General features: G+C 44.3%; 3 protein-coding genes across 4 annotated transcripts in view; 1 reads left to right on the forward strand and 2 right to left on the reverse strand.

The window, feature by feature from the left end:
• LOC140349080 (C-Jun-amino-terminal kinase-interacting protein 2-like) overlaps positions 1-15,381 on the reverse strand; it is a 45,490-nt gene extending 30,109 nt beyond the window's left edge. For both annotated transcript variants that reach the window (XM_072435299.1, XM_072435298.1), the window contains exon 1: positions 14,885-15,381. In XM_072435299.1, the coding sequence (XP_072291400.1) occupies positions 14,885-14,949 (65 nt within the window). In that variant the 5' untranslated portion in view covers positions 14,950-15,381. The remainder of the gene's footprint in view (positions 1-14,884) is intronic.
• Positions 15,382-16,693: 1,312 nt separating this feature from the next.
• Positions 16,694-21,025, reverse strand: LOC140349090 (uncharacterized). The gene is made up of 10 exons (XM_072435310.1): positions 20,560-21,025; positions 20,376-20,494; positions 20,195-20,298; positions 19,953-20,130; positions 19,757-19,874; positions 19,595-19,680; positions 18,116-18,889; positions 17,771-18,079; positions 17,091-17,119; positions 16,694-16,976 (listed from the first exon to the last, which is right to left on the reverse strand). The coding sequence occupies exons 1-10, from the start codon at positions 20,965-20,967 to the stop codon at positions 16,909-16,911; spliced, it is 2,193 nt and encodes a 730-aa protein (XP_072291411.1). The 5' UTR covers positions 20,968-21,025; the 3' UTR covers positions 16,694-16,908.
• Positions 21,026-22,508: 1,483 nt separating this feature from the next.
• Positions 22,509-25,476, forward strand: LOC140349091 (zona pellucida sperm-binding protein 4-like). The gene is made up of 8 exons (XM_072435311.1): positions 22,509-22,955; positions 23,023-23,207; positions 23,278-23,378; positions 23,771-23,928; positions 24,422-24,614; positions 24,921-25,107; positions 25,181-25,256; positions 25,374-25,476. The coding sequence occupies exons 1-8, from the start codon at positions 22,559-22,561 to the stop codon at positions 25,472-25,474; spliced, it is 1,398 nt and encodes a 465-aa protein (XP_072291412.1). The 5' UTR covers positions 22,509-22,558; the 3' UTR covers positions 25,475-25,476.
• Positions 25,477-26,163: the final 687 nt, after the last annotated feature.

Raw genomic sequence — 26,163 nt, forward strand, 5'->3', positions numbered from 1 at the left:
TACCTCTGGACACAGTACCTCTGGACACAGTACCTCTGAACACAGTCTCTCTGGACACAGTACCTCTGGACACAGTCTCTCTGGACACAGTAACTCTCTGAACACAGTCTCTCTGGACACAGTACCTCTGGACACAGTACCTCTGGACACAGTCTCTCTGGACACAGTACCTCTGGACACAGTACCTCTGGACACAGTCTCTCTGGACACAGTACCTCTGGACACAGTCTCTCTGGACACAGTATCTCTGAACACAGTCTCTCTGGACACAGTACCTCTGGACACAGTATCTCTGGACACAGTATCTCTGAACACAGTCTCTCTGGACACAGTACCTCTGGACACAGTATCTCTGGACACAGTACCTCTGGACACAGTCTCTCTGGACACAGTACCTCTGGACACAGTCTCTCTGGACACAGTACCTCTGGACACAGTCTCTCTGGACACAGTACCTCTGGACACAGTACCTCTGGACACAGTCTCTCTGGACACAGTACCTCTGGACACAGTATCTCTGGACACAGTACCTCTGGACACAGTATCTCTGGACACAGTATCTCTGGACACAGTACCTCTGGACACAGTATCTCTGGACACAGTCTCTCTGGACACAGTACCTCTGGACACAGTATCTCTGGACACAGTCTCTCTGGACACAGTACCTCTGAACACAGTCTCTCTGGACACAGTACCTCTGGACACAGTACCTCTGGACACAGTCTCTCTGGACACAGTACCTCTGGACACAGTCTTTCTGGACACAGTATCTCTGAACACAGTCTTTCTGGACACAGTACCTCTGAACACAGTCTCTCTGGACACAGTACCTCTGGACACAGTACCTCTGGACACAGTCTCTCTGGACACAGTACCTCTGGACACAGTCTCTCTGGACACAGTACCTCTGGACACAGTACCTCTGGACACAGTCTTTCTGGACACAGTACCTCTGAACACAGTCTCTCTGGACACAGTACCTCTGGACACAGTACCTCTGGACACAGTCTCTCTGGACACAGTCTCTCTGGACACAGTACCTCTGGACACAGTACCTCTGGACACAGTCTTTCTGGACACAGTACCTCTGAACACAGTCTCTCTGGACACAGTACCTCTGAACACAGTCTCTCTGGACACAGTACCTCTGGACACAGTACCTCTGGACACAGTCTCTCTGGACACAGTAACTCTCTGAACACAGTCTCTCTGGACACAGTACCTCTGGACACAGTACCTCTGGACACAGTCTCTCTGGACACAGTACCTCTGGACACAGTACCTCTGGACACAGTCTCTCTGGACACAGTACCTCTGGACACAGTCTCTCTGGACACAGTATCTCTGAACACAGTCTCTCTGGACACAGTACCTCTGGACACAGTATCTCTGGACACAGTATCTCTGAACACAGTCTCTCTGGACACAGTACCTCTGGACACAGTATCTCTGGACACAGTACCTCTGGACACAGTCTCTCTGGACACAGTACCTCTGGACACAGTCTCTCTGGACACAGTACCTCTGGACACAGTACCTCTGGACACAGTCTCTCTGGACACAGTACCTCTGGACACAGTCTCTCTGGACACAGTATCTCTGAACACAGTCTCTCTGGACACAGTACCTCTGGACACAGTCTCTCTGGACACAGTATCTCTGGACACAGTACCTCTGGACACAGTATCTCTGGACACAGTATCTCTGGACACAGTACCTCTGGACACAGTATCTCTGGACACAGTCTCTCTGGACACAGTACCTCTGGACACAGTATCTCTGGACACAGTACCTCTGGACACAGTATCTCTGGACACAGTCTCTGGACACAGTTGACCATGTTTATGAAATTTGAACTACAAATTATACATTCTACATCACTTAAAATATCCTGTATCAATATCAATTCAAATACTGAACTTGTTTCACGATATGACAATTATAAACCCCATTTTTAACATAATTGATTAGTTATTTCAGTTGATTTTGTGTTTTGTTGGTATCTGAGCAGAAAGCAGAAAGAGGAGAATGAGCACATACACTTTAGGTTGCCATGACTACAACCATCTTAAACTCAGAAGGGCTTTTCTGATGAGACGTCTCCACAGTTCATTTATGATTGTTCAGCTATTGGTCATTTTGTATCTGGCGTAGCCCTAAATTAAACCTGATCTTTTGAGAAATGTTTAGGTCTGGTTTCGTTGAGAGATGTAACTTCCTGGTTAATTACATGTAGCTCCACTGAAGGACACACAAGAATAGGTCAGATTCAGCGGAGCAGCTTCCTGGAGCATGTCCTCAAATGTTTGCCCATAAACTGAAGCCCATTGTTTGTTTTGGCCCCGGGGCTTCAACATGGCCCCTTTATCCTGCTGACCACTCTCAAACCAGACAGATGCAAAAGGAACAAAGCGGTCAGCGTTCATTTCCACACACAATGTCATATTTAATCATCTGCCAGTAGTGAATGTGTCTGAATAGTGTGCACATGCATTCTGCAGTTTGGCTCTGAGTGTGCACTTTTAATACTTTACAAACTTCTGTAAAAAACACAGGGTAAATTACAATGGAGCATACTTAGAATTATAATTAAGTCCAATTGTTTGTTTGATTAAGAGGTCCACATCCAGTCCTGTCAGTGATAGCATGTGGTTTGGAGTTCAGTCTTTGGTTTTTTTCCGGTGTTTTTCAGCCCTGATTAAACGTTTGTCTTGTTTATGTTCAGGAAATTTATCTAAAAAACTATTTTGTGATCGATCAACATGAGGAAAATACTTGCGATACGTATATTGTTCACCCAGCCCTGCTTACAAACTGAAACAAATGATTAGCACATTAGCCTCATATCGTGTCAGAAGCTAAAATCTCAGTTGTTTATCTGTAGATTTTGGGATATAAATATAACTTCATAACACTTAATAATAACTATACTTTTAATAAACTTAATAAAGCATGAACAAAGACTTAATTCATCAGGGATATACAATGAAAAAGTGCACTTAGCTTTAGGGAATGTGCAATCAAAAGTGAACTTTATTATTCAGTGTTACAGCTTTAGAGATGAACTATTGTCACTGAAATCCAGGTGATTCACAAGAAAAATCTGACCCTGATCATTTTTACGGCAAAGTTAATTTTCACACACCACCACACTAGTACAGCGTTCATGAAGTACAGTTCAATGAACAGAAGCTAGGATTTAAAAAAATAAATAATTACAGATCTCATCATTCTATCTTAAGTCAGGGCGCTCCGTGTTCACACAGCTGAGCCACAACATCAGAACAGTCCAGATGATTTCAGAATCTTGGCTTTCTACGAGAAGCGTCAGCACAAAGCGACCGTAAAACACTGGAGCTCCAGTTCTTACAAAGACACAGTTTTCCTCTCCTCCTCTCCTCTTCTCCCCCTCTCCTCCACTATGCCACAAATGAAATGGCAATGAGACTGGGGAAGGACATGCAGTAAATGTGTGCTGTGGGTTATCCACTCCAACACTGGCACTTGAACATAATTATTTTCCTCCAGTGCTTAAAGCACCTCTGCTCTGCACCTCTGACGTGTCACAGACGTGTAACAGACGTGTAACAGACATGTCACAGACGTGTAACAGACGTGTAACAGACGTGTCACAGACGTGTCACAGACGTGTCACAGACGTGTCACAGACGTGTAACAGACGTGTAACAGACGTGTAACAGACGTGTCACAGACGTGTCACAGACGTGTAACAGACGTGTAACAGACGTGTAACAGACGTGTCACAGACGTGTAACAGACGTGTAACAGACATGTCACAGACGTGTAACAGACGTGTAACAGACGTGTCACAGACGTGTCACAGACGTGTAACAGACGTGTAACAGACGTGTAACAGACGTGTCACAGACGTGTCACAGACGTGTAACAGACGTGTAACAGACGTGTAACAGACGTGTCACAGACGTGTCACAGACGTGTAACAGACGTGTAACAGACGTGTAACAGACGTGTCACAGACGTGTCACAGACGTGTAACAGACGTGTAACAGACGTGTCACAGACGTGTCACAGACGTGTAACAGACGTGTCACAGATGTGTCACAGACGTGTAACAGACGTGTAACAGACATGTCACAGACGTGTCACAGACGTGTAACAGACGTGTCACAGACGTGTCACAGACGTGTAACAGACGTGTCACAGACGTGTCACAGACGTGTAACAGACGTGTCACAGATGTGTCACAGACGTGTAACAGACGTGTCACAGACGTGTCACAGACGTGTAACAGATGTGTAACAGACATGTCACAGACGTGTAACAGACGTGTAACAGACGTGTAACAGACGTGTCACAGACGTGTAACAGATGTGTAACAGACGTGTCACAGACGTGTAACAGACGTGTAACAGACATGTCACAGACGTGTAACAGACGTGTAACAGACGTGTAACAGACGTGTCACAGACGTGTAACAGACGTGTCACAGACGTGTAACAGACGTGTAACAGACGTGTCACAGACGTGTAACAGACGTGTAACAGACGTGTCACAGACGTGTAACAGACGTGTCACAGACGTGTCACAGACGTGTAAACAGACATGTCACAGACGTGTAACAGACGTGTCACAGATGTGTCACAGACGTGTAACAGACGTGTCACAGACGTGTCACAGACGTGTAACAGACGTGTCACAGACGTGTAACAGACGTGTCACAGACGTGTCACAGACATGTAACAGACGTGTCACAGACGTGTAACAGACATGTAACAGACGTGTCACAGACGTGTCACAGACGTGTAACAGACGTGTCACAGACGTGTAACAGACGTGTAACAGACGTGTAATAGACAGGTCACAGACGTGTCACAGACGTGTAACAGACGTGTATTAGACGTGTCACAGACGTGTAACAGACGTGTAATAGACAGGTCACAGACGTGTCACAGACGTGTAACAGACGTGTATTAGACGTGTCACAGACGTGTAACAGACGTGTCACAGACGTGTAACAGACGTGTCACAGACGTGTAACAGACGTGTAACAGACGTGTAATAGACAGGTCACAGACGTGTCACAGACGTGTAACAGACGTGTATTAGACGTGTCACAGACGTGTAACAGACGTGTCACAGACGTGTAACAGACGTGTAACAGACGTGTAATAGACAGGTCACAGACGTGTCACAGACGTGTAACAGACGTGTAACAGACGTGCAACAGACGTGCAACAGACGTGCAACAGACGTGTAACAGAAGAGTATTTCCATCATGACAGACTCTTATCATCATAAACATATATATATATATATATATATATATATATATATATATACATAGTAGACCTATAGTGTTATATTAGGCTTCATAATATACAGTATAATAACATAGGTGGGCCTATAATATAATATTCTAATTAAGGTGAGACCACTGCTTCGTTGCTTTTATCTTGATTACTTTAGTATTCTAAGAGTCAGACCCTCTCATGAATGAAGAGGAAACCCCCACTTGCATTTATCTTCATCAACAGCTGCACTTCCGTAACAGTCACATGAAAGATGAATATCCTCCATCCATCACGTCACAAATCCCCGGGTAAATGCGCACGTCGGGCCTGAGGATGTCCTCCTCCTACAGAAGTGTCATTAAGGCTCCTCTTCGCTCCTGGCACCTGCTCCACTCAAGGACGCTCACATGGGCCGACATCACATCACCTCCTTCTATCTTCAGAACCACACACACACACACACTCACACACACACACACACACGCACGCACACACACTCACACACACACACACTCACACACACTCACACACACACACACTCACACACACACGCACACTCACACACACACGCACACTCACACACACGCACGCACGCACACACACACACACACGCACAAACACACACACACACACACGCACGCACGCACAAACACACACACACACGCACGCACGCACAAACACACACACACGCACACACACACACGCACAATCACACACACACAATCACACACACACGCACACTCACACACACACACATGCGCACGCACACACACACACACACACACACACGCACACACACACACATACACACAATCACACACACACGCACACACACACACATGCGCACGCACGCACACACAATCACACACACACACACACAATCACACACACACGCACACTCACACACATGCGCACGCACACACACACACACACACGCACACACACACACATACACACAATCACACACACACGCACACACACACACATGCGCACACACGCACACACACTCACGCACACATACACACACACACGCACACACACATACACACGCACAGACACACGCATGCACGCACACAAACACACACACACGCACACAAACAAACACACACACACACACACACACGCACAAACACACACATACACACGCACAGACACACACACACACGCACGCACACAAACAAACACACACACACACACACACACACACACACACACACACACACTAACTAACATCTGGTGCACTGAGTCTGAAATTGTTTTTGCTAAGTCTGTAAACTCAACATATAAGTTCACTTCAGTGGAAATACTGGAGTTTTTCATAAGATCAAGTCTGCATTTGGTGAAAAAGAATTACTTTGGACTGAAACATTACAATGGAGACACTGTGGGATCGGTCCAAGCCGCTACAAAGCAAACCAGTGGAACAAGACCATTCTGATGCGATAACTGCTGCTGGTTTTGTTATAAAAAAGTGTTTAGGAGTCTGTATAGACCAGGTAATAAAGACCAGATAATAATTACAATCATCAAAATACAATTTTAATAGTCGACTAGTTACAATTATTCTGCGGAATCGTTTCAGCCCAGTACTACTTGTCTAACCTTAACTTAAACCTTAACCATCATCTATTTAAACACTGCTTAACTTGAAATCATCATTGATTGTTAGACCATTGATCTAATAATAAAGCATTTACATCATGGGGTTCTGATCTTGTCCCCATAAAGGAGCCAGGTCCCCATAAAGTGAGCGTGTGTACAGCTTTCTGTCCCCACGCTGTGCTAAATACCTGCCCACACACACGGACAGTGAGTCATGCCTTTAACCTAATGAAACACTGGTCCAGAGTGTTCCAGAGTGATACATCAGCTATTGTCACTCCATGATTTACCAGACGGACAAAACGACAGCGACACAAGGACGTAACAGGATTAGCATCATTCTGGGATGCAAGAGTCAGGACACTCGCATTTGAAAAGAACGCAATCAAAAAAACTACAATCTTTTCTCAAATGTCCAAATAAAATAAAATATATATCGCAAATAAACAAAGCAAAGGTTGAAATATGGTGGTTGGAGGTTTGAGTCCGACCCTCGACGGTTTGCTGAATGTAAGATAAGATAAGATAAGATATTCCTTTATTGTCCCACATGGGGAAATTTCATTGGTGCAACGCAGGTAGATACAGAGGTAGATCCAGAAGAACAGATCACTTATAGGAAGTCTGAAAAACACTTTCAGTAGAAGATCTCCTATAAATAAATAAAAACTCCCATAGACAAATAAATAAATAAATACCATTGCATGTGATCCCGACAGTAATTGCACATGAATATGTGTCACGACAGCACATGAATTGCACATGAAATGTCTATACCCCAATCTCTGTCCCATTTGAAGCTACGGCTGTCCTGTCAAATTAAGCCTTTGGGCCGGAAAAAAAACTTTTAAAAGTGAAAGAAATATGGCAACTGAACATTTCTAAACTGAGAATATTCACAAATGAAGTGTATCATTTAAAATCACAAATAGTTTTATCCTTTATTGACATTTTGTTTTAACAATGCACTATTTTTGGTTATGAAAAGACTTTTCATATGTGTTTTAAGATCTGTATTGTCCAGAAAGCATTGGACAGTACAGTATTTTTTATTGTCGACTAATCACACTTAACCTTGACGTTGCTTTATGTTTTCTTGCTTTATTCTTCAAATCACATCTTGCATGTCAACTGTCAAATACTGAAATCACAGTTTAAACCATTTCCTTTGCACTCAACCTTCACAATCCTCTGCCGTTGTGTTCTTCAGCAGGACACTTTGCCTCACATATTGTAGTATCTAATGGGAAATACACATAAAATCACACAAAACAGCTACAAAACAGAACCCATCTTTCCCCTCCCGACACGTGTGGCAAGAGAGTGACAGAAAGGCTAAATCGTAATGAGAAAATTGGGGACACAAGGCACACCCCCCGCCGGACCCCCCGCCGGACCCCCCGCCGGACCCCCCGCCGGACCCCCCGCGCCTGACGCCTTCAAAGAGTCTCCATTCTGTAAAAGTGGAGCATCGGCTTCTTAACATGAGAGAATTTCAGCACAGAACTAACTCATGGGGAAAATGAGAGCAGCAGCGTTTGAATAATTCATCATTTCAAAATAAATTCTGCCAAAAATGCAAACATATTATTTGTACGCTCCGCCGCATGAGTTTGGAGACAAACATCTACATACTGTGCATGCTATCAAGGGTCAAGGGTCAAGGTTTGTACCCGTAGACTTGTTCTGCAGTGCAATCACAGATGACATAACACACAAACATCACACAACTCGAGCTAATGCAACACCAGACTAAATGTAATAATAAGAATAATCCTAAAAGTGCTTTCATGGCGCTCGGGCTCCACCAGTCTGCGCTAAATAATGTACACAAATGTACACAATACTCAAGTATTACCTGATGTATAAAACAATTATACTGGACAAAAAGATGAGGTATAAACTAAAGTTTGTTCCTTAAAGAGAGAACAGCGGGAACAATGGTTAGGTTTGGCATCTTGGGCCCTGAAGACAGAGGGTAAAGGGCCATAAAGACAGAGGGTAAAGGGCCCTAAAGACAGAGGGTAAAGGGCCCTAAAGACAGAAGGTAAAGGGCCCTAAAGACAGAGGGTAAAGGGCCATAAAGACAGAGGGTAAAGGGCCCTAAAGACAGAGGGTAAAGGGCCCTAAAGACAGAAGGTAAAGGGCCCTAAAGACAGAGGGTAAAGGGCCCTAAAGACAGAGGGTAAAGGGCCCTAAAGACAGAGGGTAAAGGGCCCTAAAGACAGAGAGTAAAGGGCCCTAAAGACAGAGGGTAAAGGGCCCTAAAGACAGAGGGTAAAGGGCCCTAAAGACAGAGGGTAAAGGGCCCTAAAGACAGAGGGTAAAGGGCCCTAAAGACAGAGGGTAAAGGGCCCTAAAGACAGAGAGTAAAGGGCCCTAAAGACAGAGGGTAAAGGGCCCTAAAGACAGAGGGTAAAGGGCCCTAAAGACAGAGGGTAAAGGGCCCTAAAGACAGAGAGTAAAGGGCCCATGCCGTGTGTGGGAGGCGTCAGTTTTCCAGAGAGAGGTGAAAACACTCAGCAGGAGAAAAGATGGTTTTAAGAGGAGTCAAGGAGGACATTTTTGCCATTTTGAAGCCATGGGGCGGGGTCAGCATGGGGCGGGGTCAGCATGGGGCGGGGTCAGCTCAGGTACTCATCAGTGATGTGGGCGCTGCGGTCAGCTAACATGGCCCATCACAGGGCTGTTTGGGGAACAAAGAAGATTAATTTCAGGAGAAACTTAAAACAGTGCAAAGGAAATGATAAACAGGACAGGAGAGGATCCTCCGCCTAGTGGGCAGGGCTTCAGTTCTCAGACTAGATCCTCAGATTGAGAATGACTCTTGGATGAAAGGCAAAACCTCTTGTTTTTCTAAAACAGTGTCCAGTGACTACAACACTGATGGAACACTCTGAATATCAAAATGTGATTCTCTTTTTTAAGTCATCCAGTAACAAATAACTGATTAATCGAGTTATGGCAAAACGTTCTGCACATTTTTCTCATGATTTTATAAAAACGAATGTATTGTCATGAACATAAACAATAGTTTCCAGGCCATTGAAAACAGAAAATAGAAAATAGGCAGTCGTCCTCTCCATTCTGAACATCCAAGCTGCTCACTGACAATCTGAAATGACTTATGTCTTAACGTGGTATAAAATGCACAATGTGAGCTTTAAATCAGAATAAAGACTTAGTAAATGTAGTTTCCACAGACTGGAGTCACAGTGTGTGTCCTGGTCTCAGGCTCGACTCCAGCAGCAGTGAACATTGACTTGATTAAGTGTGGGCTCTTCCTTTTGAATGGTTTGTCATTGAAACAGCTCTGACCGTCCTGGAGGAAACATGCTGTGTCGTAACTGTAACTGTAACTGTGCTTCTGCTGCTCCGCTGTGGATTATGCTCTGATATGAGTTATGTAAAAGAGATTTATATGGAAGCTTATCACAATCACGGACAAATCTGTGACAGACAAAGGGAAAAAAGCAAAATGGCTGTGGACTGGAATATTGCAAGAATGTTTTAATCATTTGCAGTGAAACCTAAATGGAAAACATGTGCAGTTTTCTTTGATTGTCTTTGTTGATTAAGTTTTCTGATGTTCTGATGATATATCGCAATTTAAATAATATCTTGAATGTTGTTTTGAAGATTTGCAACATTTGTGCATTTTGTCATATATTTTACAGACATTTCAAATTTGTCTGATGTTTGAACCTTTAACTGATGAATTTGAATAATAATGAATACTTTTTTGTTGGATCGTTATAGGGATACTCCAAAAAATACTGAGGTATACATTTTTGTCAATTTGGGCCCCTTTGCCCCTCTAAATAGCAGCAAGGCTATTGTCCACATAAAGCTAGCAGATTATATGTAATGGAAACTATTTAAAACTGTGGCAACGGAATTTCAAAGTACAATAGTAGGAAGTATGTTGTATTTGTAACTAGTTTCTAGCTCTCGCAGTTCAGTCATATTCACATAAAGTAACAGTTTGTACATGTCTGGAGGTGGAACGTCACCTGCATGAGTCCATGGAAATAGAAAGATAAACACCTTTTATGGAGGAGCCTGAAAACCATCTCGGGCTTCAAAATCCCCCCTGCCCAGACAGAGGGGGATCTACAGTGGGTGAATGATTTAAATGCTCACTTCTTGAGGTTTGATCGGTCACCCACCCCTCCCCCTGCACAGCTGCATGCTCCCTCTTCCACAGCTGGACAATGCCCTGCATCTGTTCCTCTTCGCTTATCTGCCCCGGACCATCAGCTCCCCACTTCGCCTGGACTCACCCATCCCCCCAGCACACAGTCCCCCTGCCAACCACTGACTGTCACAGCAGCACAGGTGAGGAGTGAGCTGAAGAGGATTAAAGTGAGGAAGGCAGCAGGACCTGACAGCATCAGCCCCAGGCTCCTTAAGTCCTGCAGATGAACTGTGTGGAGTTATGGAGCATGTCTTCAACATGAGCCTGAAGCTGAGGGTGGTACCACAGGTCTGGAAGACCTCCTGTCTGGTACCTGTGCCTAAGACACCGCGCCCAAAAGATCTCAACAGCTTCAGGCCAGTGGCTCTCACTTCCCACCTGATGAAGACACTGGAGCGGCTAGTCCTGGACCACCTCCGCTCCACCGTGAGCTCAGCCATGGACCCGCTGCAGTTTGCATATCGGTCTGGCATCGGAGTGGAGGACACCGTCATCTCCCTGCTGCACCGCTCACCGCCTCTTCACAGATCTGCCCTGTAATTGGGCCTGTGCTGTCTTCATGGAGATAAACAAGCTTAATACTGCTTAACATTTCAGGCAAAGCAATGTTTGGGTTTCAGAATGATGAAACGAAAGAACGAAATTGAATGGGCAATTTTCCTCAAAGACAGGCAGGAAACCCATGAGTCTCCATGGAGACAACCAAGTGATGGGCCTTTCACCCCAAAAAGTTGCATAATATGTTTGACTAAAGCCATAAAATACTTCAAATGAAACAGATGTACGTGGAATTGCAGCGAGGCGAGCGCGCAGAGAGCAGCCGTCCCATTGTTCCGGCGCTTCATTTAAGATTAGCTCATATTACTGTCCAGTGCTCGGAATTCAATATTGATGCAATGAGAGTGCGCAGTGTGCTTCAGCTGAGGTCACTCCTGGTGGTCAGGCAAAAACCATTGATCCGCCTGGGCCTGCTCATACGATAAGGATTAACTATTGAACCTGTGTAAGTGCCGGTCAATTCAAATGATCAATGGCTGTAGAGAAACATTATAGGGCGTGGCGTGTACAAAAGGCTGGTATGGCTTTTAATTTAAAAATAGTAAATAATATTGTGTAGTAATTTGAGTCCGATATTGCAGGTTATGTGTATTGTTTTACTCTGCTCTGCCCATGTACCAGAGCTCCGGTCACCCACAGCACTCACAGAAACACAATGAATAACTGCTGTTAATGTTACTTAGAAGCAGCAGAAAGGATCGGCCTCATGATATATCTCTTCCACTCTCGCCACCTTCATAAATCTCTCCAGTCAGCGCTTGCCTCCTCAAACACAACGTTACTCACACTGGCCTCTCTTCAGGAGCAAGACTGTCCTGTCCTGCTCCTGTCATGTCTCTGTCTCTGCTCCTGTTCTGCTCCTGTCCTGCTCCTTTCCTGCTCCTGACCTGCTTCTGACCTGCTCCTGTCCTGCTCTTGTCCTGCTCCTGTCCTGCTCCTGTCCTGCTCCTGTCCTGCTCCTGTCCTGCTCCTTTCCTGCTCCTGAACTGCTTCTGACCTGCTCCTGTCCTGCTCCTGACCTGTGCGGCTCTTGTCCTGTCCTGTTCCTGCTCCTGTCCTACTCCTGTCCTGTTCCTGCTCCTGTCCTATCCCTCTCCTGTCCCACTCCTGTCCTGCTCCTGCTCCTATCCCTGTCATGTCCTGCTCCCTTCCATTTAGAGCCTGTGAGCATATTTATTCAAAATAGTTTGAATCTCTGGTTTAAAATTTAAAAAAATAAAATAAAACAATCTTTGAACTTGAAACTATTTAATTTAACTTGTAACTTGACAAACACTAATAGCTACCAGATTTTAACTTGAGGAGAATTTTAGTGAAGGAAATAAGCAATGAAGTTGTAGAAAAAAAGTGTATGAACTATAAAAACATTGTTACAACACAGCTGTGCTAGGGTCGGGGAAGTAACAAAAAGCAAGATGGAAAACTTGTAAATGTAAATGGAATTGTAATGTTTAATTAACAGGAATGTAAGGGTGTGTACCTATGTTCCCCGGGACCTATGTTCCCCCTTTTCTATGAACGGGGGAACCATGCTAATACTAGCATAGGCTACTGGTTCAGGTTCCAGAGCCCCAAAAGTTGTGTTTAAACGTATGGTTTTACAGCATGAAATATAGCAGCAAAAGACCCAAACCCTAACCCAGGTCAAGGGGAACACAGGGCTGACAACAAAAGCAAAATGACAAGTTAAGCGTCAGTAAAATGCATGAGTCAAACAGGCCCAATAAAGGACCATAAACGGAATTGATGTGACTTAAAAGAAGAAACATAACACGAAATAAGAACTAGTCACAGACAGGCTGCATCCACAGCCCTGACAACGAGACACACAAACACCAGCCCTAACCCTAACCCACCAAGATTGGCCCATCCCCCAGAGGAAACAGGAGGAGGAAAAACAGGACCCCGGCACATCCCCTATCGCCGCCATGTTGGGAAGGGAACAATGCAACACCCAGCACACAGAGAGCTTCCTTAACAACCATCTAATCACAAGGTGAAACCAGCATGTTGACCTCTGGAGAGGAAGACAACCTAAATGGATAAACCAAACATTTGAAACTGAAATAAAAGATATGTTGATGAAATAATTATTTTGAAAGATAACTAAATACTAAAAAAAAGGTGATTTTTTTCTGATATAGGATAATTAAAGAACAACATCAGCGCCTGGTTTGTAGTGAGAAAAACATAAAAAAAAACAAATTAAAAGTCAATTAGTTTTCAGCTCCAGATCGATACTTGCTATACACAGTCAGTGTTCCTTATAACCTTAATCCAACAAACACATTTTTGCTGAGTTGAACCACAGTTACTTTGTCCTTTCCAGAGACAATGGACATATTGTTGTTGATAGGGAGCAGATTACATACATTTTAAAAGGGACAAGGGACAAGGGAAATTTATTTGTGGAGCACAATTCGTACCCAAGGCAATTCAAAGTGTCATAAAATAATGCAGAGTGCTTCCAGCCATGTTACCTTAGAGTTCCTTCACCATATTCTTAATCAAATAAGTATTTTTGATTCATGCATGTTTAAGCAATCCTCCATTGTTGTGCATTTGAGACTTTAGTGCTCAAAAAATCCTGTTTTCACCTTACACCTATCTCCACCTACAACCCTGCGTTCAAAACTGTCCAGTATCCATTCTTCAAAAATAAAAACACATACATCGAAATTGTTTGGTGTGAAATGACACTATGAGGAGGCGGGGCTTCTTAGTTTTTTAACAGGGAGTCAATGGACCAACAAAACATTGTATTTACTCATGTTGAGGTTGAATATTAAGTTCCAAGAAGAAGAAAAAAAGCATAGCACGTCTCCTTTAAACGATATGGGGCAGATCAGAGCGGTCGGTAAAGCACTGCCCTTGCCCGGGATGGGACTCAACAGGGCGTGGGCCTCTCCGGCACTGAGACTGCGCAGGGCGTGAGGACTGATGCCTGTCGCAACAACTCACTCATGTGTCATCCTTATTTAAACACAAACATTTCGCAATTTAAAGGTGAAAGCAATGTAACGTATTCTTTTGACTTTTGAACACAGAGTCCTTCCCCCCAAAAACACGCAAATCACCACGTTCTGCTCCAGCCACCCAGCATCCAGGCCCGGGCAGGATGAGACCAGCATCTAGCATCACATCTGACCATGTATTGAGCAGAGCCGTGTCACACCGCGAGGCGCTTTCCATCGGTCAATGTCACTGCGTAAAAGCCGCGCGTGATCTTCCTATAGCTTTGACTGCTGCTTACCTGCATCCGGGGGGAGAGAGAGAATGGAAAGTGGAAAGGGAAAACATCTCAGCCCTGTCCGCCATCTTCTCCTTTCACCACAAATGACTCACAGCGACTGCAGAAAATCACCGAGCGACGCGCTGTCCATCCACGGGCGCAGCGCAGAGGGCGAGGGCGCGGGGCTGCGGGTGGATGGCTGTACGAGGGAGGGATTCCGGCTTGGTTTTCTGGCCCCAGCTCTGATGCCCCCCCTTCGGCCGATCGCCTTCAATCACACGAGCTGGCTCAGCACCATCAAATCTGCAGTCAAACATCCACACGACACCAGACACTGGAGGGAGGAGGGGACGATGAGGCGGGGATGGCCGCGAGGAGGAAAGGAAACAGGAATGACAATCCAGCCCAAAATCAAGTGTCCTCCTCCTCCTTGGTGGTGGCAGCAGCACCGCAGTGTCCAGCAGCAGCGCTCCCCTCAGAAAGCCCAAAAAAACGCGTGGCACCAAAACGAGCCAACAGTGCGGAGACGAGCGGGCGGGGGCGGGGGCGCGCGGGGGGATGCTCTGACGTGACTGAGGAGAGGGATGGAGCCACGTACAGGCCGCACAGCAACACGCGAGCCAGTTCTGGGATCTCATATACTATCTACTAAATCAATCAAATTCAAGCATGTCAAATCTTTACCCCGGAAAACGCATTTATCTTAGGGGGGATTTCAACATAATGGACTGTTCCATCAAAGCATTGCCTCATCCGGATGCCAGCTACAACAGTGATACTGTTGTACCACTCGTGATTGAAAGTGTGCTGACTAAACAATGCATCGGGAATTGATGGGCTCAATATCATGAAGAGACCAAGATAGGCACACGTATAACCCGAATAACCAAGCCTGCTTATGTAAAATTAGGAATTATAATCTATAAACAATATTCTATTACACTAGTTGGATAAGTGTATTTCTTAATCAATTTTGGGGGGATTTGTGTCGCACCATTTGGTTGTAGGTAGCCTATGTCGCTGTCTGTGGTGCTGAAACTGAGATGAGTTGAGCTGCCGTTTCCCAAGAAAGCCACAAGAGGGCGCGTAATACTGACTTGTCTTGCACATTTTGGTTTCCCAAGGACCGTTCATTAATGACAAAAGTAGTGGTTCAACTTACGCTGAGCTTTCTAGTGTTCAAGTTAAATAGTGTTCTATTCAACTAGAACACTATTTAAATAGAACTCGGATGAACCAGCATCCACGTTTTGACTCCACTATTCAAATTGGATTAAAAAATAATAATTGCAATGTATCTAATGTACACTCCACACTAATGAGAATCATTTAGATGCTTTTTTTCTTCTTTTTTCTTTTTACATTTTTTTTGACTTTTACGTTTTTCTTTCATAGTAATAAGCATTAAGTAATAGGCGTAAATATTCATGATGCTGAAAACAATTGCCTTGACAGAGACAGGTAGAGTTTCCTGCATTATTAAAATGAAACACAGATAAAACAACATTTGTCGATTCAAATTATTTAATCAATAGATATTCTGTTCTCATTCTGTTTTCACATAATTTTCTATTCAAACATTGGTGCCCGTACGATCACAAGATGCCACTGCAGTTACCACAGCAACAGAAGCCATAATCTCTCTAGTCTTTATTATAACACATTGAGTCGGCCCAGGTAATTCTTCAGGTATGCTACTTTTAAGTAATATTTCTCAAGTAGAAGTAAAACGTAATCGGCTAAAATAATGTAGTTTGGAAAAAAAAGAAAAGAAAAAATAGTAGTCAATAGAATAATGAAAACAACAAAGAAAACTGAAATTTCTTGAAATTTTCTTTTAATTTCAAGGTTTATAATGAGACAGAAAATGAACATGAGCTAAAACAAGCAAATTATGAGGAAAATAGAAGATGGGAAATGTTTCAGATGTATCAACACTATTGTATTTTTTATCATTCATAAAGTTGAGGTTATTTATGTTAAACTTGTGCAGTGATAGATCTAATTTGTACAATTCACTATTTATTCCATGTCAAATCTATGTTTTAGTCTCGGATCACTTGCTCCTGGATTGTGAAGGGACCCACAGTGACTTCACCTTCCCATTCGAAAACTGCAAAAGAATTAGAATTTTGTTAATGGGCCACAGGCCTTTTGGATATGAATAAACTTGAATGTATTTTTTCCAATTCATAAACTTCATATAAATGAAACGGGTTGTACGTACCTTCCTCTTGAGACACACTTCGGACTTTCCTGCCAACAGTTGGATGAGGATTTCTTACAACAGTCGTAGATGCTCCTGACCCTCCATAGACACTCACGTATCGGGCCCCGCTGCCCCCCTGAGATGACGCAGTTGACCCAGCCTGATACTTTGTCCATTGCCCTGCATCTGATCCACCGCTTGACCCGCTTGACCCAGACCCGCCGCTTGACCCAGACCCGCCGCTTGACCCAGACCCACCGCTTGACCCAGACCCACCGCTTGACCCAGACCTACCTGTAGACCCAGCCTGATACTTTATCCAGTACCCTGCGTCTGACCCGCCGCTTGACCCAGACCCGCCGCTTGATCCAGAGCCGCTTGACCCAGCCCCGCCGCTTGATCCAGAGCCGCTTGACCCAGACCCGCCGCTTGACCCAGAGCCGCCGCTTGACCCAGAGCCGCCGCTTGACCCAGACCCGCCGCTTGACCCAGCCTGATACTTTATCCAGTACCCTGCGTCCGACCCGCTGCTTGACCCAGACCCGCCGCTTGACCCAGACCCGCCGCTTGACCCAGACCCGCCGCTTGACCCAGACCCACCTGTTGACCCAGCCTGATACTTTATCCAGCGCCCTGCATCTGACCCGCCGCTTGACCCAGACCCGCCGCTTGATCCAGAGCCGCCGCTTGAGCCGGACCCACCGCTTGACCCGGACCCTCCGCTTGACCCAGCCTGATACTTTACCCAATAACCTGCATCGGACCCACCTCCATAAGATGACCCAGACCCACCGCTTGACCCAGACCCACCAGACCCACCGCTTGACCCAGACCCACCAGAACCACCGCTTGATCCAGAGCCGCCGCTTGAGCCGGACCCACCGCTTGACCCGGACCCTCCGCTTGACCCAGCCTGATACTTTACCCAATAACCTGCATCGGACCCACCTCCATAAGATGACCCAGACCCACCGCTTGACCCAGACCCACCAGACCCACCGCTTGACCCAGACCCACCAGAACCACCGCTTGACCCAGAGCCACCAGACCCACCGCTTGACCCAGACCCGCCACTTGAGCCGGACCCACCGCTTGACCTAGACCCGCCGCTTGATCCAGCTTGATACTTTGTCCAGTACCCTGCATCTGACCCTCCTCCATAAGATGAACCAGACCCGCCGCTTGAGCCGGACCCGCCACTTGAGCCGGACCCGCCACTTGACCCAGACCCGCCGCTTGAGCCGGACCCGCCGCTTGAGCCGGACCCGCCGCTTGAGCCGGACCCACCGCTTGACCCAGAGCCGCCGCTTGAGCCGGACCCGCCGCTTGAGCCGGACCCGCCACTTGACCCAGACCCGCCGCTTGAGCCGGACCCGCCGCTTGACCCAGACCCGCCGCGTGACCCAGCTTGATACTTTGTCCAGTACCCTGCATCTGACCCGCCTCCATAAGATGAACCAGACCCGCCGCTTGAGCCGGACCCGCCGCTTGAGCCGGACCCGCCGCTTGAGCCGGACCCACCGCTTGAGCCGGACCCGCCGCTTGAGCCGGACCCGCCGCTTGAGCCGGACCCGCCGCTTGAGCCAGTCTGATACTTTATCCAGGACCCTGCGTCTGATCCACCTCCATAAGATGACCCGGACCCGCCGCTTGACCCAGATCCGCCACTTGAGCCGGACCCGCCACTTGACCCAGACCCACCACTACCCCAAGACCCACCACTCGAGCCGGACCCACCGCTTGACCCGCCCCCAAAATTGCCCATGCCACTCTCACAGGAGCCACAAGATGAGTCAGATCCACTGACCTCCCTCCACCTGAGAAGTAAGACACACCAGTCAGAGCATTTCTTTGGATCTGTCAATCTTCAAATCCATTACTTTCTGGTTGTGAAAGCAAACCTCCCCATTACTAGACTAGTACTTAAATCACTGGACGAGTACTGAAACAACTGGACTAGTACTTACTTTTAAATATATGCTCTATGTCTAGCTTGTGTATTTTAATGTTTTTTATACAGCAACTATGTAGCACCCTGCTCAAGATGTCTCTCGAGGACACTAACGTTTAGTCTATTCTATTCTACACTTAAGGACGTGCGACCTGGGGCCTAATTTATAAAGTTTGCTTGAACACTCAGTGCCATTCTTTGTATTTATAAAACTTCAACTAGGCGCAGGACTTTGCTTATCTAAATTGAGACCCTTATGTAAGTTCTGCGCAAAATTTGGAACCACGGGCAAAAGACTTGGCCCCTGGTCTTTAAAGCAGGACTGGGTAACAAAACATTTACTGTACATTTACTAGGCTTAATCTATAACCCTAAAACAATGAGTAATAGCCATCGATTCTATTTGCGTTTAGGCTTTCGTTTTGTTAGGGTTGTTTGCCAAAAAAATAAATTGGTATGAAAAAATAGTCATACCCTAAACCTTTTCTTAATACTACAGTGGTACCGAGTTATAGTGCCTACTTCTACTTTAAAGTTACATCAGGTGATGACAAGTTAGTAAGGGACTTACAGGCTGTTGACATAGGAACATGATCGGTGCTGGTCGTGAATGTTATGTGCTGTAGATGTGGCTTTAAGACTGCAGGTTATATACATCTATTGGAACAGTTCATTCAAATAAGTTATTTTGAACTTGTCATAGCAACACTGTGACATAAGGCAAAGTGCTCACCTGTCCTGATTGCACTCCCTGAAACCTAAAGGCCTCCAGTTTGAAGCGCAGTTTGTTCTCTGCGGTGCGAGGCAGGAACACCGAGGCTGAAGGGGTCACTCTGCTGTCAATGAAACATCTGTATGCACACACAAACAATACGTGTCAGAGAAAAGCCAGAATGTAACTGTGTATTTCATATTTGGGATGTTCTCACCCGTGATTGTCAATAAAGGCATATCTGGGGGTGGATGTTGGATCACCAACCAGAGTGGCAACACAGCTATCCACGTAAACCCGGAGAGGGACGTGGAAGAACTGCATGACAGTTGCCTCAACATGAATCACATCGCCCAAAAAGTACTGACCGCTTGGCCTTTCATACATCCAGTCATCTGTGCAAGAAAACCATGTCAGAATAGGTTTCATTCTGTGAAAGATGAAAGGTGACGGGTTAACCTGTCATAAGTTTTAGTGAGAAGTACAGAAACTCCTCCGCCACTTTCACTGCTGAGAAAGGAACCCAGACTGGATCAAGAGCTAAGCTGCTCACATTCTGCCTCCTAAAAGTAAAAAGGTTAGTTTTTATGTATTGTAAAATGGCTATTATTTTTCCGCAGCTCCATTCCAGTAGATGAACCTTGGGTAGTGGCATTCCACAATGACAGCAGCGGTGCTGGTCCTCACAACAGGAGGGTCACTAGACGATTGAGGATTGTAGTTCAGGATATAGGAGTAAATGAAAGACGCATCTGTCATCTGTAAGAAAAACACAAACATTAACATTCAAAGTAGAGCTCTTACTGGTGTTTCATCAGCCTTACCCTCAGCTCGCTGCCACAGTTCTGCAGTTCATATTCAAAGATGAATACTTGGCCACTGGTGTCCTCAGCAGTGACTGCACAGTTCCCCAAAGAGAGTCCTCCAGCGTTAATGGACTGTCCTATTCCAAACATGTCCTTCTTCACCTCCACATAGACATAGTTCTCTCTGCAGTGCACTGCCACAGTGCTCACAGGGACAGGTTGCCTGACCTCAAAGGGTGTGGTGGGCTGGGGTGGAAGCTCTGGATTGGGGTCCTCGGGGTATTTCCAGTCCAAGGGCTTCTCAAACACCTGCTTGGTCTGCTGGACGTCTGAGGTCTGTTGGCTAAATTGTTTCCACTGTGCATCACAGAAGCAGCTAAACAGGGCTAGTGCCAAAAGGCATGTAGTAGTGCACTTGAACAGCATGGCTCCGACTGCAGCCGATCTCCCTTGGGTGCTGTAGAGGAGCCTGAAGTCTGGGCTGGTCCTTATATGCCCCGAGTGCCCGCCCTCTGGAGGCCTGTCACCATGTGCCCTATGGACCAATGGTCCTGTGAGTGATGCCAACAGCTCAGCAGAGGCCGCTGCTGAGCTGAAAGGTTTATGTATATGGTAAAAAATGTAGCTCAAACATGTTTTATTTATTCATTTATTCATTACAATTCTACATACGTTCTTATAACTTTGGAGCAGTTGGCACTAAGTTTAGCAAAATGTCACACTGACCTATTGTTAAGTCTTTGTGTCCTCCACATGAAATGTCAACAAACTCATTTGCCAAAGTAAATTTGGTTATGTGGAAAAAATCTATAGAGGAGCAATTACCGGTTTGTAAAACAGGTCAAAGAATGTTGTGCTGTCTCATAGTTAATAATAATAGTAGTAATGATAATAGTAATAATAATAATAATAATACAACATTATAAATAATAATAATAACAACAATAATAATAATAATAATAATAATAATAATAATAATAATAATAATAATAATAATAATAATAATAATAATAATAATGCATGAGGCACCTGGTTTCCCAATGGTCTCCGAGCCAACCAGTCACAACCCTGCTTAGAGTGTGAGGTCAGACGGCATCAGGCTTTCTGGGTGGTTCGGCCATGTCTAGAGAAGAATCTTGTTTGGCTGAATCCTTTATAATAGATCCATGGGCTAAACATAGTTCCTAATGTTCAGTATTAAAATTATTAAAATGTTAAATTATGTTTAATTTCAAAACGTTCAGTTTTTCATACAAAAATAGATTGTTTTATGGGTTTCTGCCTTAGTATGATCATATAATTATGGTGTTTTGCGTCACACTAGAGATACCGTCATGTTTCTCCTAGGTCACATGTCCTGTGTGACCTCCAGTACTGGTCAAACCAGACCACTTTGACCCAGGCAACTGCCAAAAAACTTCAGGCCATTTATCAGACATGCATTAAAGAGATTCAAGAAAGGGCTGTTGGATTATGAAAATAATAATAATCATGATTATTTAAATAAATACTATCTTAAAATTAGTCAAGTGATTATTTGCTTAGAGAGCACAAATGAATGAAGATAACTAACAGATGTGAAGTAAGTCAAAGTAGGTAAAGTTTTCCGCTCAAGATAACTAAGCAACGTACTTAAGAGTTAGTGTTAATAATCTTAATTACACGCATTTTTTTATCAACTAGAGCAAAAATCACCTTTGCAATTGAAATGCAGTTAATTGCACTGCCTTAATTCAACATGTTTCACAATCTGAAATACATTTTTGTTTTTTAATCTTAATTTCTCATATTACATTTATGTCCATGTCAATGTGATCTTTGGGAATTGAAGATTATTTTTTTTGACATTATTTGTTTTTGCAGCAAAGTCTAACCAATGCCAAGGTCATCTGATTGGCAGCTGAACTCAGCAAATAGGAGAAGAGCTGTTGACCAACATTGCTCAGCCATACTATAAGTGAGGCTTTCCCCCCACCTTCTACAGCCACTTGCCCATGGTGGATCTGAGCTGTGAGCCATGGCAGTCAGACTTGTAGTGCTCGGTCTTCTGGCGACTTCATTCCTGGGGAATCTGGCGAGTGCACAGTATTTCAAACCTGTGGAAACTCAGGATCCTAAGAAACCTCAGACTCCTCAGACCGTCCCGTCGCAAGTGTACCGACCCAGCCAACAGGTTCCTGTAGTTTCAAAACCTCAAACTCCGCGGGATCCCCAAAAACCTCAGACCACTCACCAACAGAACACCCAGCAACAAAAGAAACCACAGACTCAAACAACCTGGAATCCGGACTTTACATCCTGTGAGGTCGCAGCGCCGTATAAGATCCAGTGTGGGCTGGCTGGCATCGGTGCGGCAGAATGCAGTGCCATCAACTGCTGCTTTGATGGGCAGACGTGCTATTATGGCAAAGCTGGTAAGTGTTACTTCCCGTTCTTACTACTGCTATTGAAAATATTTGTAATGGTCATTTCTTTTAACAGTGACCCTGCAGTGCACAAAAGATGCCCAGTTCATTGTGGTAGTTGCCAGAGATGCCACATTGCCCAACATTGACCTAGACTCCATTAACTTCATGGGCACTGATCAGAACTGCCAAGCTGTTGGAATGACCACAGCTTTTGCTGTTTATCAGTTTCCTGTTACTAGTTGTGGGACAACTGTAATGGTAAGTTACCACGGAAACATATTGGTGTGAAGTGAATTATCATCACTTGACACAAAACTGTTTGGCGCAGGAGGATGAAAGTGGGGTTCTAATCTATGAGAACAGAATGTCCTCTTCATATGAAGTGGCAATTGGGCCACATGGAGCCATTACCAGGGACAGCCAATTTGAGTAAGTCAACTATTTCTTTTTTATTTGACTAAATGTTAAACTATGGAGGTTTTAAGATGCTAAATATTGAAGTATCCTGACTCTATAGTGTAATAAATGTTTGCCAGTTTTGACCTAAAAGATGGTTCCACCTTACTTTACTTTACTTTTTAACATTGTTTTTGCTGTGTCTCAATTGATGATTTGTACATTTTCAACAAACATGATGGTTTTCCATTATAACCGTTGTTTTTTGACGTTCGATCCAGAACGTGACAGAGATAGGAAGAGCACCCAACATGAGAAAAACCTTCTTGATTGGAGTTTGCCTGATTTATTCTGGCACCTTAAAATAAACAAAGTGATAGATGAATAAAGACAAACCCGTAGTTAATCTTACATGTTTGTCTTAGCTTGATGATCCAGTGTAGATACATTGGAACCACAGTACAAGCTCTGGTGGTGGAAGTCTGGCCCCTCCCTGGTCCTCCCCCTGTGGCTGCTCCTGGTCCTCTGAACGTGGAGCTCAGGCTGGGCAACGGACAGTGTACAATGAAGGGCTGTAATGAGGGTGAGTTTCATTCTTCCTACTCGGGACATCAGATACTAATCAATACAATGTATATAGAAACTTGACAAAATGTGACCGTTGCTGAACTGTGTGAGAATGATTTTTTATCAGAACAACTATAGGACCTCATGGTAACATAAAGAAAGGTACTGCAAAAATATGTATATCGCAAGAAGAGAAAGTTCTTGTCTGACAATGTGATTTTGTTTAACTAAACAATAATACAAAATATTTTAAAAAACAGATTTTAGTGGAGATTTTTCTTGGTTCAGCCTAGGTTTGATGTTGGTTTAGTCAGTGTTAAGACAAGTAAATTAAAGGATAATGAAACTGAACCTTTTGTGTAAAAGCATTAAAACATGACAATACAAAAAGAGTTATTGAATATTGCATATTTTTCTCATATTGGGCAGGTGAAATGTTAGTATTGTGACACTATTATAGTATGTTCCCATGTTGTCATGGTGAAATAAGCCAGTGTCTATCTGAACAGAGGACGTGGCGTATAACTCCTACTACCTGGACAGTGATTACCCCGTCACAAAGGTGCTCCGGGACCCTGTGTATGTGGAGGTGAGACTGCTGGACCGGACAGACCCAAACCTGGTTCTGACCCTGGGCCGCTGCTGGGCCACCTCCAGCCCCTACTCCCAGAGTCTGCCCCAGTGGGACTTGCTGATTGATGGGTAAGATTAAGTCTGCAGTTAAAGTGCACATGACAGGTTTTTCTATTACATACTATAGTTTGGCGGGACAGTCCCTATTTATCATAGTTTTACATCAGTCAAGTTGCAGTTTGTGAAGAAAAATGTATTGCAGGAAGTAATAGTAGTAAGTTCTTTCTGAAACAGAATCCCTCTGTGATGTCATCAATAAGTGACCGTCTGACTAAAAATGCTCGGACAATGTGTAATCTAACCTGCACTTTAACACTTCAGTCTAATGTTTTGTGGTTAAATGTCATGTAAGACTGTCCTCTTTCCATCTGGCAGCTGCCCCTATCGGGACGACCGCTACCAGACTTACCTGGTCCATGTGGTGGCATCATCAGGGGTCTCGTACCCTACGCACTACAGGCGATTCTTTTTCAAGATGTTTACATTTGTAGCAGCTGATCCTAGTAATCCTACCAAGCAGAATCTTCAACATGACGGGGTTCTGACGCCTTTACGAGAGAAGGTAAACATGTTTGTAAATGTCATGAACTGCATGTCTAATAAAAATGTCATGAATGCATGCTCTTTTCAATCAGGTGTACGTCCATTGTAACACAGCAGTGTGCAAACCAACTCCTGGAGACAACTGTGAACCTCGCTGCTTCAGAAAGAGTATTTATCTTGTTCTGTTTTTATTGATCATTAAAAGAACAGTGTAGTGAATCCCTGGAATATTTAGTTCTATTGACAATTTGACATTGTTAACATTGCCTGTTCTTGTTCACACAGAGAGAGATATCGCTGCTTCAGTGAAGAGCGGCTCCAGACCTGAAACTGTCACAGTGACAAGTCAAGTCATCATCATCGTGGATCAAAGCCAAGCGCTGTAATTTTGTTACTATAAAACAAAAACTCAATGCAAATCATTTAAAGTATATTCGGCCACTAACTTCAAGCATGCTGCTGAAAACATAAAAATGTAACAATGTAATGCAAATCAAATATTACAAATATATTTAAAAGTGTTTCTATCAGAACAGTATATTTCTAAAATTGTGGTATATATATGTACACAAATATATTTGAAACAGGCTATGATTAATAACTGTAATGTCAAACCTGTTTAAGAATAAATTCACACAAAATATAATAAATAAAAGTGTTTTGGCATTAATGTGAGTGAAACAATGAAAAAAGTGAATCCTACTGTAACACTGGTTAGGTGTTCCGGAGGTGCGAGTCTGCTTTAATTACAAAGCAAGCCAGTCAGTGTGGGTCAAAGCCTTAAAGGCAGCTTTTATTTAAAACAATATAAAAAGCTTTGATTAATTGGTGAGGGTCCACTCTAGCTGGGGAGGGAGAGGCATACTATAAGTGACAAAAACAAACAAGATTAAAACAAACAAACCATTACCATAACATAAGCCACCATCACCAATAACTATCAATAAAATCACCCACTGAAGTGAGCCCCAATCCTCCCCAGCAACCTCAGAACCCACACCAACTATTGTTAAAACTTGTTTAAAATAAGCAATATAAAACTATATAAAAACAAACTGTATCAAACGGCAACCCG

The sequence above is a fragment of the Eucyclogobius newberryi genome, unplaced genomic scaffold, assembly GCF_026437365.1.
Source record: "Eucyclogobius newberryi isolate DKJ021-1_F unplaced genomic scaffold, fEucNew1.0.hap1 SCAF_7, whole genome shotgun sequence".
NCBI lineage: Eukaryota > Metazoa > Chordata > Actinopteri > Gobiiformes > Gobiidae > Eucyclogobius > Eucyclogobius newberryi.

What these genes read in the sequence shown, in the direction of transcription:
- LOC140349090 (XM_072435310.1), bottom strand. Translation starts at nt 20,967, where the DNA reads ATGCTGTTCAAGTGCACTACTACATGCCTTTTGGCACTAGCCCTGTTT. An exon ending in CTCACTAAAACTTATGACAG is followed by an intron (nt 20,131 to 20,194) that starts GTTAACCCGTCA and finishes TTTCTTGCACAG; the next exon opens with ATGACTGGATGTATGAAAGG. An exon ending in AGGGAGTGCAATCAGGACAG is followed by an intron (nt 19,681 to 19,756) that starts GTGAGCACTTTG and finishes CTGTTCCAATAG; the next exon opens with ATGTATATAACCTGCAGTCT.
- LOC140349091 (XM_072435311.1), top strand. Translation starts at nt 22,559, where the DNA reads ATGGCAGTCAGACTTGTAGTGCTCGGTCTTCTGGCGACTTCATTCCTG. An exon ending in TGGGACTTGCTGATTGATGG is followed by an intron (nt 24,615 to 24,920) that starts GTAAGATTAAGT and finishes TCCATCTGGCAG; the next exon opens with CTGCCCCTATCGGGACGACC. An exon ending in TGACGCCTTTACGAGAGAAG is followed by an intron (nt 25,108 to 25,180) that starts GTAAACATGTTT and finishes CTTTTCAATCAG; the next exon opens with GTGTACGTCCATTGTAACAC.